Raw genomic sequence first — 13,588 nt, forward strand, 5'->3', positions numbered from 1 at the left:
AAATAAAATAAAATACTGAATTCTCTCATTAGAACTATAATGAAGATATGGATGGATAGATACATACATACATAGAAACACAAATAGATACATAGATAAAATCATACCTGCAACTCCTCTTGAAGATTACTGAGCTTTTTACTAAGTATGTCAGTGTTGTCCTCAAGTTCTTTATTTGACTTTTGATCACTTTTAGTTTCCAGATCTTTACATTTTTCCTTCCATTTTTCCAATTCTGATTTGAAGACATAAAATTATTTTTAAAAGCACATGCAAAAGTTAAACCAAGTAGAAATTTATGTGATAGGAGATACAAACATAAATCAGAAGAGCCCAGAAAAAGAAGAACATAGACCAAGATGGAACCAGAAGATTCCACAGCTGAACTTTTAAGAGTTCTTACCAAATTCTTAGTGAACAGGAACTACACAGATCTCTCAAGAACCTAATGAATAGTGTCCAAAGTATATAGTATAAATTCATATAAACCTTATTAATTATATAAGAAACTTAAAACAGTTCTCAGAAAAGAGTTATAACATGTCCATAATAGTGGCTAGAAAAGTATGTACTCATCATCATTAACATCATTATCATCAACACAATTTCACCCACCAAAATACAGTTTTAGGGTTTACACAGAATTCTTATATTTATCATCTCATCTGATCTTCCTAACAATAAGATTATACATGGCATTATTATCATTAACCATGTTACAGATGAGAAAATTAGACTGAGTCAGCACAAGTATACCACTAAGGTTATATTATATCTTGTATGTTTATCTCAATAAATACTCTGATTTCATTGCCTTCAGAATGCCATCAGAGATTTTCTACTGTATGTGAAAAAATATAACACTTATTTACTAATAATCAAGCTATGTGTGATTCTTGTAGAATGGGCAAGACATTGCATTTCTTATGCATTAAGAAATGCATTAAGAAATTACATATGTCAGTTTATATATAATACAAGATAAGGCTAAAAGCTTGACAGAGGTGAAACTCAGTTAAAGACTTATTCTTAACATCTTTGGAACATTGCAAGTTATCACCCATAATTTGCAATTTATAATTCATAAGTTATCATGGAGTGTCCTTATTCCTTCTTTACTACATGTGATTTTACTTTGATAAAAGTTTTCATCACAGTAGAAAATGACAAGTGACAAGACATTGAAAAAACACACCAAATGCTTTTCTATTATGAATTATAAATACTATGCTATTTTAAAAAGGGAAGAAATCTAGGAAAATAAAGAAAAATCAAAGAATATGTTTTGAGAAATGTAACTACACTTGTTTTACCTGTGAACAGTCTTTCAATTTCCTCTAATTTAGCTTCAAGCATTTGATCTTGTTCTACCTGAGTTTGTTCTTGTTCTTCCAGTGTCATTCGCATGCCTTCAATTATTTTCTCTTTAACACTTAGATCTAAAAGTTTGGGGAGAACATTTTAAAAATTAGTAATATCTAGATATCCAATTTTTCTTAATTTCTTCTAAAATTAAAATGCATTTTTATTAACTGTACTAGAATATGAGCTCCACATAGGGAGAAACTTTGTCTTGTCCACTGTTACTAATATATGCTCAATGCCAAGAACAATACTGGTACTTATGAAGCATTAAATATATATTTGGAGACAGGCATTGTAGCTCATGCCTATAATCCTAGCACTCTGGGAGGTCGAGTCAGGAGGATTGCTTGAGGTCAGGAGTTTGAGACCAGCCTGAGCAAGAGCGAGACCCCATCTCTATAAAAAATAGAAAAACTAGCCAGGCATGGTGGTGCACACGTGTAGTCCCAGCTACTTAGGAGGCTGAGGCAGGAGGATCATTTGAGCCCAGGAGTTTGAGGTTCAAGTGAGCTATGATCACAACACTACATTCTGGCCTGGATAACAGGGCAATTTGTCTCAAAAAAATATGTAGATATAGATATAGATTTGGTGTACAGATGGATGCTTGATGATTGCAAAAATAAATGAATGAAATGATCTACAGAATAAATGCAAGCCCCATCAAAGTACTATCATCATTCTTTACAAATCTAGAAAAAATAATTCTTCACTTAGTATGGAACCAAAAAAGACCTCCTATAGACAAAGCAATCTTAATTTAAAAAGAACAAACTGGGGGGGAAGGATCAAGATGGCGGACGAGGAACACTGCCAAACAGAGTGTCTCTGCAGAAAAGACAGATTCTAGCAAAAATTAGAAAAAAAGAAGCAAGAAGACAAGCATACAGCGAACGAGGGATGGAAGGAGGGGTACCTGAGACCCCAGGAGACTCCACGGGAGGAGACTGCGGAGGAGAACTGGAGGCTGAGACCACCGGAGCAGCCCGGAGACCAGCGGGAAGGGTAGGTGGATAATTCACCTTTCCCCTCCCCTGTATTTGGGACTGCTGGTGGGCTCCCCAGCGGGTGGAGAGACCTGCGGACACCAGCCCAGAGACAGCCGCCGCAAGCTAGCAGTGAGCCTGTAGCAGACACGGCACCAGGCTCCCAACTCCCTCCCTGCACCTCTGTGTGCACAGACCCAAGCCAGGGGGCAGACGCCATATTGCCTTCTTCTCCCCTCCACCGACCCTACTCCCGGCTGCCCAGAGAGACAATATAGCCACCAGCGGGAGGCACCTCCAGGGAACGGGACCTTCCCTTTTGGGACCCTACAGCTGACTCAGGGGAACTCAGACTGTGAGCTCCCTACCCGCCAGCCCTCCCAGGTGCTGCTAGCACGGTGTTCCCAGGAGAACGGAGCCGACTCAGAGGCTGAGAGACATAGACCCAGCTTGGGCTCCCTGTGGGTGAATTGGGACTGGAACTCCTCTCCCTGGTGGGGATACAGTTTGAAATCTGGGACCCAGAGGTCCAACCTGCAGACCAGATCCTGTGCACCGAGGGCTAGCATTGCCCGGGGCACAGGAGGGATATACGTGAACAGCCTACCTAGGTATATGTGCCTTCAGGGGCAGATCAGCGTCCTAGAGGGCAACCCTCCTCCCAAAAGGAGGCTGTACGCTTAGCGCAGGTGGCCTTCCTGCGCAGGGAACCTCCCCGCCAGCATCACAGTCCGGGGAGGCCTGGTGGCGTGTGGTCTGGCCTGCTGGCAAAGGCCCAGGAGTAGCTGCGGAGTTGGGGAGGGTGGAAAGAAGCGAGGCACGCTCCAGACTGCGGGTCTCAGACAGCCCCACCCCCACACCCAGACTTTCTGGCTGAGCAGGACCATTCCAGCCCCTTACAGCTTTTCCTGGAAGCACAGAACTTTGACCCCTGCTAACGGCATTGGTGGTGCCTGAGGGCAGGCTTTCCCAACCAGCTCTGCCCAAAACAAGAGCTGATAACAGTACACAAAATCAACAGCATAGCCTGTTCCTGCAAGCAAGCGCGACCTACTGACAGGGACAGCATCCTGCACAGCCTTTTCACGCCACCCACTGACTCATTATACAGGGAGTGGTCCAATTTCACCCACAGACACCACCTAACGGTTCAGAAACTAAACAAGGTGTGTGAATTTCCAAACAAAAACCTAAAGGAAAGAAACAACAACTGATCGACATGGGAAGAAATCAGCGAAGGAACTCAGGAATTATGAAGAACCAAACGGAAAACACACCCCCAAAGAGGAGCACCAGCCCCCTAGAAATGGACACCAACCCAAATTAGGCAACCAAAATGACAGAAAAGAAGTTTCGTATGTGGATCATAAGAACACTCACCGACCTGCAACAACAACTCAATAACCAAAACAAAGAAACCACAAAAAGCCTCCAGGACCTAGAACAAAAGTTCACTAAAGAAATAGACACAATGAAGAAAAGTTTAACCAAATTCCTGGAAATGAAGAATCAATTCAGTGAACTACAAAATACAGTGGAAAGTGTCAAGAACAGGGTAGATCAAACAGAAGAAAGAATCTCAGAGATTGAAGATAACAACCTCCAACTAAATAAAACCATCACAGAGATAGAGCAGAGAAACAAGAGAAAAGAGCAAAGCCTACAAGAGATGTGGGATTATGTGAAGAAACCTAATGTGAGGGTCATAGGGTTACCAGAAGGGGAAGAAGACAATACTCATGGGTTGGACAAGCTATGTGAAGATATAATAGAGGAAAATTTCCCAGGCCTTGCTCAAAATCTTGATATACAACTTCAAGAAGCTCAGAGGACCTCTGGGAGATTCAACGCAAACAGGAAGACGTCACAACATGCAGTCATCAGACTGACCAAAGTATCAACTAAAGAGGCCCTTCTAAGAGCTGTAAGACAAAAGAAGCAAGTGACATACAAGGGAAAGCCAATTCGAATAACACCAGACTTCTCTAATGAGACTTTACAAGCAAAGAGAGACTGGGGCCCCATTCTCACTCTTCTGAAACAAAACAATGCCCAGCCTAGAATCTTATACCCTGCAAAACTAAGCTTCATATATGAAGGAGAAATTAAGTCATTCTCAGACAAGCAAAGTCTCACAGAATTTACCAAGACAAGACCAGCCCTACAAGAAGTAGTCAAAACAGTGTTACACATGGAACACCATAATAAAAACTCACGAATATAAAAACAACCAAAACCCAAAGATTAAAGGCCAGATAATACAATGACTCAAGAGAAAAATGAAAGCAACAACATCCAACCCAACAGATGAACAGTCATCTACCTTACCTATCAGTTCTCTCAATAAATGTGAATGGCTTAAACTCTCCACTCAAGAGACATAGGCTTGGCCGGGCGCTGTGGCTCATGCCTGTAATCCTAGCTCTTGGGAGGCCAAGGCGGGCGGATTGCTCAAGGTCAGGAGTTCAAAACCAACCTGAGCAAGAGCGAGACCCCGTCTCTACTATAAATAGAAAGAAATTAATTGGCCAACTGATATATATATAAAAAAATTAGCCGGGCATGGTGGTGCATGCCTGTAGTCCCAGCTACTCGGGAGGCTGAGGCAGTAGGATTGCTGAGCCCCGGAGTTTGAGGTTGCTGTGAGCTAGGCTGACGCCACGGCACTCACTCTAGCCTGGGCAACAAAGCGAGACTCTGTCTCAAAAAAAAAAAAAAAAAAAAAAAAAAAGAGTAGGCTGGCTGAATGGATAAGAAAATACAGGCCAAGTATATGCTGTCTTCAGGAAACACATCTAACCGGCAAAGATGCATATAGACTAAAAGTAAAAGGGTGGAGATCAGTATTCCAGGCAAGTGGAAGCCAAAAGAAGGCTAGCATGGCAGTTCTAATTTCAGACAATTTAGTTTTTAAAGCAACAAAAGTAGTGAAAGACAAAGAGGGTCATTATATAATGGTGAAGGGCACAGTCCAACAAGAAGAGATAACAATTTTAAATATATATGGACCCAACTTAGGTGCACCCAGATTCATAAAGCAAACCTTACTGGATCTAAACAAATGGATTAATAGCAACTCCATAATCACCAGAGATTTCAACACCCCACTGACGGCACAAAACAGATCCTCCAAACAGAAAATTAAAAAAGAAATACTGGATTTAAACAAAATCTTAGAACAATTGGGTCTTACTGACATCTACAGGACATTCTACCCAAAATCCACTGAATATACGTTCTTTTCATCAGCTCACAGGAAATTCTCTAAGATTCACCATATCCTAGGACACAAAGTAAATCTCAAGAAATTTAAAAAAACAGAAATCATACCATGTACCTTCTCAGATCACAGTGGAATAAAACTGGAAATCAACCCTAACAGAAACTCACATTTCTACACAAAAACGTGGAAATTAAACAACCTCCTACTAAATGATTACTTCATAAATGAAGAAATCAAGATGGAAATAAAAAAATTCTATGAAGAAAACGACAATGGAGAGACAAGTTATCAAATCCTCTGGGACACAGCTAAAGCAGTTCAGAGAGGAAAGTTTATCTCCATAAATGCCTATAACCAAAACACAAAAAGATCACAAATAGACAATCTAACGAAATGACTCAAAGAGCTGGAAAAAGAAGAACAGACCAACCCCTAACCCAGCAGAAGAAGTGAAATCAACAAGATCAAATCAGAACTAAACGAAATTGAAAACAGGGAAGCTATTCAGGACATTAATAAAACAAAAAGTTGGTTCTTTGAAAAAATAAACAAAATTGACACACCATTGGCTAAGCTAACGAAAAGCAGAAAAGAGAAATCTCTAATAAGCTCCCTCAGGAACAAAAAAGGAGATATCACAACTGATCCCAAAGAGATACAAGATATAATTTATGAATACTACAAAAATCTTTATGCACACAAACTGGAAAATGTGGAGGAAATGGACAAATTTCTAGAAACACACAGCCTCCCTAGGCTCAACCAGGAAGAAATAGATTTCCTGAACAGACCAATCTCAACAGCTGAAATAGAAACAGCAATTAAAAATCTCCCTAAAAAGAAAAGTCCTGGTCCAGATGGCTTCACACCTGAATTTTACCACACTTACAAAGAAGAACTAGTACCTATCTTGCAGAAACTATTCCACAACATCGAGAAGAACGGAAACCTCCCCGACACCTTTTATGACGCGAATATTACTCTGATACCAAAACCAGGAAAGGATGCAACAAAAAAAGAAAACTACAGACCAATATCCCTAATGAATATAGATGCAAAAATTTTCAACAAAAGCTTAGCTAACCGAATCCAGACGCTTATCAAAAAAATAATCCATCACGACCAAGTGTGCTTCATCCCAGGGATGCAGGGATGGTTCAACATACGTAAATCTATAAATGCAATTCACCACATAAACAGAAGCAAAAACAATGACCACATGATTCTTTCAATAGATGCAGCGTTTGAGAAAATTCAACACCCTTTCATGATACGAACACTTAAGAAAATAGGCATAGAAGGGACATACCTAAAAATGATACAAGCCATATATGACAGACCCATAGCCAACATCATACTGAATGGGGAAAAATTGAAAGCATTCCCACTTAGAACTGGAACCAGACAAGGCTGCCCACTATCTCCACTTCTGTTCAACATAGTGCTGGAAGTCTTGGCTACAGCAATCAGACAGGAAAATGGAATCAAAGGTATCCAAATAGGGGCAGAAGAGATCAAACTTTCACTGTTTGCTGATGATATGATATTATATCTAGAAAACCCCAAATATTCAACCAAGAAACTCCTGGAACTGATCAATGAATTTAGTAAAGTCTCAGGATACAAAATCAATAATACACAGAAATCAGAGGCATTCATATACGCCAACAACAATCTAATTGAGAACCAAATCAAAGACTCAATTCCCTTCACAATAGCAACAAAGAAATTAAAGTACCTAGGAATATACTTAGCCAAGGACGTAAAAGACCTCCACAGGGAGAATTATGGAAAAAATCAAATAACCCTATTAAAAAGTGGGCAAAGGACTTGAACAGAAACTTTTCTAAAGAAGACAGAAGAATGGCCAACAAACATATGAAAAAATGCTCATCATCTCTAATCATCAGGGAAATGCAAATCAAAACTACAATGAGATATCACTTAACTCCTGTGAGAATGACCTTTATCAAAAAGTCTCCAAATAACAAATGCTGTCGTGGATGCGGAGAGAGAGGAACACTCCTACACTGCTGGTGGGACTGCAAATTAGTTCAACCTCTGTGGAGAGCAATGTGGAGATACCTTAAAGCGATACAAGTCAATCTACCATTTGATCCAGCAATGCCATTGCTGGGCATCTACCCAAAAGATCCAATGACACTCTACAAAAAAGACACCTGCACTCGAATGTTTATAGCAGCACAATTCATAATAGCAAGGCTGTGGAAACAGCCCAAGTGCCCATCAATCCAAGAATGGATTAATAAAATGTGGTATATGTATACCATGGAGTACTATTCAGCTCTAAGAAACAATGGTGACATAGCACATCTTATATTTTCCTGGTTAGAGCTGGAACCCATAGTATTAAGTGAGGTATCCCAAGAATGGAAAAACAAGCACCACATATACTCACCAGCAAATTGGTATTAACTGAACAGCACCTAAGGGGTCACATAGGTACTACAGTAATAGGGTATTGGGCAGGTGGGAGGGGAGAGGGGGGCGGGTATATACATATATTATGAGTGAGATGTGCACCATCTGGGGGATGGTCATGCTGGAGACTCAGACTTGTGGGGGAGGGAGGGAAATGGGAATTTATTGAAACCTTAAAATCTGTACCCCCATAATATGCCGAAATAAAAAAATAAAAATAAAATAAAATAAAATAAAAAAGAACAAACTGGCAGGCATCAGTCTTCCAGACTTCAAGCTGTACTATAAAGCAATGATCATTAAATCAGCCTGGTACTGGCACAAGAACAGAGGCATTGATGTTTGAAACAGGACTGAGATTCCAGAGATGAAACCATCTGCATATGGTAATCTAATCTTTGATAAAGCAGACAAAAATATACATTGGGGAACAGAATCTCTTTTCAATAAATGGTACTGGGAAAACTGGATAGCTACATGCAGAAGAATGAATCTGGAGCCCTACCTCTCATAAAAAATCCACTCAAGATCAATAACAGACTTAAATCTAAGGCATGAAATCTTAAGAATCCTAGAAGATGTTGGGATGACCCTTTCAGACATTGGCCTAGGCAAGGAATTCTTGAAAAAGACTCCCACAGCAATCACTGCAGCAGCAAAAATAAATAAATGGGATCTGATCAAATTAAAAAGCTTCCACAAAGCCAAGGAAACTATCATTAGAGCAAATAGACAACCTACAGAATGGGAGAAAATATTTGCTCTCTACACTTCCGATAAAGGTCTGATAACAAGAATCTATCTAGAACTCAAAAGAATTAACAAGAAAAAATCAAACAACCCCATCAAGTAATGGGCAGTGGAATTGAAGAGAAACTTTTCCAAAGAAGACAGAATAGCCAGCAAACATATAAAAAAAGTGCTCAACATCTCTAATCATTAGAGAAATGCAAATCAAAACCACAGTGAGATATCACCTTAACCCCAGTCAGATTGGCCTCTATCAAAAAATCCACAAACAACAAATGCTGGTGTGGATGTGGAAAGACAGAACACTCTTACACTTCCGGTGGGACTGCAAATTAGTGCAACCTTTGTGGAAAAGAATTTGGAGATACCTCAAAGAGCTAAAAATAGAAATATCATTCAATCCAGCAATGGCATTATTAGGCTTCTAGCCAAAAGAGCATAAGACATTCTATAACAAAAACATCTCCACCCGAATGTTTATGACAGCACAATTCACTACTGCAAGGATGTGGAAACAACCCAAGTGCCCATCAATTCATGAGTGGATTATTAAAATTTGGTATATATTTACAATGGAATATTACTCAATTTTAAGAAATGACAGTGAGCTAGCACTGCTTATATTATCCTGGATTGAACTTGAACCCATTATCTGAAGTGAGGTGACACAAGATCAGAATAATGGACTCCACATGTGCCCACCATCAAATTGGTACTGACTGATTAACACTATGGTGCTCAAATGGTGGTGGTGTCTACCAGGGATTCGGAGGTTGAGGGGAGGTAGACCCATATCTGAGGGATGTGGTGAGCATTGTGGAGGGGAAGGGCATACCTCTAACCCTTGCTCGGGAGAGGCGAAGATATAAAATGCAACCAAAATATTTGTACTCTCATATTTTCTTGAAATAAATAAAATAATAAATAAAGTAAATGAGTGAGTGGATAAGGAATCTTTTCAGATAAAATTAACAATTCTTATATAATTAAACTACTACTAATAAACACAAATTTAGGATGATTTAGAAAAATGTTATTTGGCAAAACACTTATTTTCACTATTAATATTTTCAAACCAAAACTAAAACCTTTACCTCCTAAAGCTAATAAAAGGCTCAATCCCAATTGAACATTTTTTTAAAAATCTCAAGTAATGACTTATTCTTGAAAAAATATTCAAAGTCAGATATTTATTTCCAGTGTTTTTAAAACCAGCTCCTTAGAAATGACTATTGGAAGGCTACTGCTACTAGCCTTACCAAAATTGTTCCTGATCCTTCAAGAATTTCTATAATAATGACTTGTAAGCAACTCTATTTACGTCCATTGATGAAAGCTGCCAGGAATGCTAGTAAAATAGAATTCCTCCTAGAATTAAACTGATCTCTTGGTATTATCATATAAACCTTTTCTATCAAAATTATGATTTGCAAGTATATTCAGATATACAAGTAACTATAATTTTATTCAAAGAATTCCTTCCCTCTTACACTATATTTTGATTTAAAACTTAGGGCTAGAGAGAAAGAATTTACATATCTAGTTGCCCATTAAGATAGTTCCAGGACATCAATGACAACATCACTAATGGCTATTCACCTATTACTTGAAAAGGAACAAACTAGAGCAGTAAAGGCAAAGAGAATTATTTTATCAGTCACTGTTTTCAGTAATTTACATTTTATTTCAGGAAAGAACCCCAAAATACACAACAAATAAAATTGAAAATTAAGCAAAGTGAAGAAGCCTTAGTTCATCATAGCTACCTAAAAATATATCTAAAGATAGCTATAAGTTATCATAGTAAAATATATGACTAAAATGAACAAATAATCAAGTGCTTAACATTCAGTACTTGTTTACCATACCCAAGAAAATTAAAAACATATGCTTACCCAAAAACTTGCACATAAATGTTCATAAAAGCCAAAAAGTGGATAAACCCAAATGTCCGTCAACTGATGCATAAATAAAATGTGGTACATCCATACAATGGATTATTATTCAGCCATAACAAGGAATAAATTAGTACTGATACTGATACACACACAATATGGATGAAACTTGTAAACACTATGCTAAGTGAAAGAAGACAAAAGTCCATATATTGTATGAATCCACTTGACACAAAATATCTACAATAGGCAAATTCATAAAGACAGAAAGTAAATTATTGGCTGCCAGGGGCTGGAGGGAAGGTGTAAAGGGGGTATGATTGCTAATAGGTACAGGGCTTCTTTTTGAAGTAACAAAATGTTCTGGAATTAGATAATGGCGATGGTTGTAAATAGAATACTAAAGCCCCCTAAACTGTGCATTTTTAAAAGGTGAATTTTATGTTATATGCATCTGTATTTTTTAGAAAATAATTTAATACTAAAGATTGCTAACTGAAAGACATTCAGTACTTAAATACAAATTTAGAAGTGAGGGAAAATCTTAAGAGTTGAAGATATAACTTCCCACCACACCCCCCCCCCTTTTTTTTTAAAAAAGATGGTCTTACTATGTTGCCCAGGCTGGAGTGTGGTGACTATTCACAGGCACAATCCATTACTGATCAGCACGGAGTTTTGACCTCCTCCATTTCTGAACTGCACCGGTTCACCCCTCCTTAGGCAACCTGATGGTCCACACATTGATGCCAAACTTAGTTTGGACACCCTATTGGCACAGCTCATTATAGCACAGAACTCCTGGGCTCAAGTGATCCTCCCACCTCAGCCTCCCAAGTAGCTGGGACTACAGGCATGTGCCACAGCGCCCAGAGTATTTTTTTGTTTATAGGGGAATGTCTCATACATAATTAAAATCATAGAAGTGGATAAACTCTCAAGGAAGAAAATAAAGAGTAAAAAGAAGATGCCTTAATCAAGAAACTTGCCAGAGAGGCTGAAACTCATTCTGAAAGAAAGAAGTTAGTAATAACTAGTACTAGTAAATCATGAAAGCCGAGGCAAGAGAATTTCAAAAGGGGGGAAAGCTACATATTACCTTTGTGTTTAGAAAAAAATGCATTTACACATAATAAATATTACTTTTAAAAAATGAGGAAAAGGAGAGTGGACAATAAACATCAAAATAATATAAAAAGCAAAGTAGGGATTGCAAAAAGCTAACAGATTTGAAAATACTAGGATACAAGTGACTTGGGAGCATGGAAAATATGGAAGTCAGATTAAAGTAGTCACAGTGGTCTTGCCACACTTCTCCATATTTAGTAAAGAAAGGAAAAATTAAAATGTGATAAAAACTATAGGCATCCTGGTCCAAGGGTAATCTTTTTCAGAATGACCAAGATCTCTCCACATTTGCCAACAATGACAAAAATGCCAACATAAATGGGAATCCTAAAAGATTATGGGAATAGGAGATGTTAATGTGACAAAGCTCTAAGAAAGGCAGAAGAAAACAGGACTGTGTGCAGAGATATGTTTTCACATCCAAGTTATTCATCAAAGTGAATCCCACCAATGTACACATCATACTTATTAGTAATAACCTGGTAGTCTTACCCGTTTCTCTTGTTGGCCAAGTATAAACAGCATGGATTAGTAAAGAGAGTCTGAGTCTTAGGAGTGAAGCAGACCTAGTTTCAAATCTCTCTCACTCACTCAACTAAGAAGTTAAGGGGTTAGTGTGGGAGAGAAGAGTTGGTATAATTCTAAGAACAGAAATATGTACATGTCATCAATAAAAGTATTTTATAATATTTCAAATAATAATACTATTTTAGTAAGAAAAGCATAATTCAGCACCTCAAATTTGAATCTCAAGTATTAAGTGGTTTTAAAAAACATTTTAAAATACATATTTTAATTCTAAAAATATTTTACTTGAAGTATCTTTTTTATACAGTTTTGTCCAGGAATCTATTCCATTCACGTGACCTATGTAACTTTGACTGGTTTTACTTTTCAAACTATACTGACTATAACCAAGAAATCAATGTTGCTTTGACTAAATATTTCTTACTCTTTCATTTCTCTAAGAATAATTATTTTTTCACTTTTTTCTTATTTTTTATTTACATTTTTATTTCTCTCTAGTACTAACCTTTGAATTTAAGAATAAATTTTAAGTTGATAAATTATTCATTACAATCACTGCTTTTCTCTTTTGATAAAGTTATATCTTATGTTGCCTTCACTTCAAAATTTTCAAAGGAAAATGTTAACAAATTGTTATTGCAATTACCCATTTTGTAGTAATTTTAGTACTGAAAGTAGAAATTTATTCCTGACCTTTGCACACTTTCTCATACTGATGTATAGCTTCTTCCTCCACTTTCTGATTACTTAACTGCTCCTAAAAAAGAATATGAGTTAAATGCAAATATAACTTAAATACACAATATTTACCAGTGGACCTTGAAAACAGGGCTCAATATTAAGTTTGAAATCAATCTCCTAAAAAGCTATCAGTCTCAAGCTTCCAAGTTCACCTTGGAGAAAAGGTAGGGTGAGAGTGATAATAAGAAAAAAAAATACTTTATACTTTTAATCTAAGTTGTGACTCAGTTATTTTACTTACTTCACATTTTAAGTAAATGTTTTCTCACATACCACAAAAAGCAGAAACAAAGGAAAATGGAAGTCTGCTATGTATTTTATACAGGAGAAACAAAGAAAACCATAATAAAATTCCCTATCATTAACTTCAAAATGCAGAAAAAAGAGAGCCATTCATCCCCTCTACCTGGAGAGTAGTTGCTAAATTTGAAAAAAAGTAAGGCAATTTATAATTTAATCATTATAAATATTTAAAAGTTATTTAATTATTATTAAGTTGTAGGACTAGAAATCCTACAATTCTAGTTTCA

General features: G+C 37.5%; 1 protein-coding gene across 5 annotated transcripts in view; it reads right to left on the reverse strand.

The window, feature by feature from the left end:
- The window catches only part of KIF20B (kinesin family member 20B), a 75,719-nt gene that overhangs the window by 25,114 nt on the left and 37,017 nt on the right, over positions 1–13,588 (reverse strand). For all 5 annotated transcript variants that reach the window (XM_012765360.3, XM_012765343.3, XM_012765381.3 and 2 more), the window contains exons 23-25: positions 13,011–13,074; positions 1,314–1,439; positions 108–235 (exon numbers count right to left, since the gene is read on the reverse strand). In XM_012765360.3, coding sequence (XP_012620814.1) covers positions 108–235; positions 1,314–1,439; positions 13,011–13,074 — 318 coding nt within the window. The remainder of the gene's footprint in view (positions 1–107; positions 236–1,313; positions 1,440–13,010; positions 13,075–13,588) is intronic.

The sequence above is a fragment of the Microcebus murinus genome, chromosome 14, assembly GCF_040939455.1.
Source record: "Microcebus murinus isolate Inina chromosome 14, M.murinus_Inina_mat1.0, whole genome shotgun sequence".
NCBI classification, from domain to species: Eukaryota; Metazoa; Chordata; class Mammalia; order Primates; family Cheirogaleidae; genus Microcebus; species Microcebus murinus.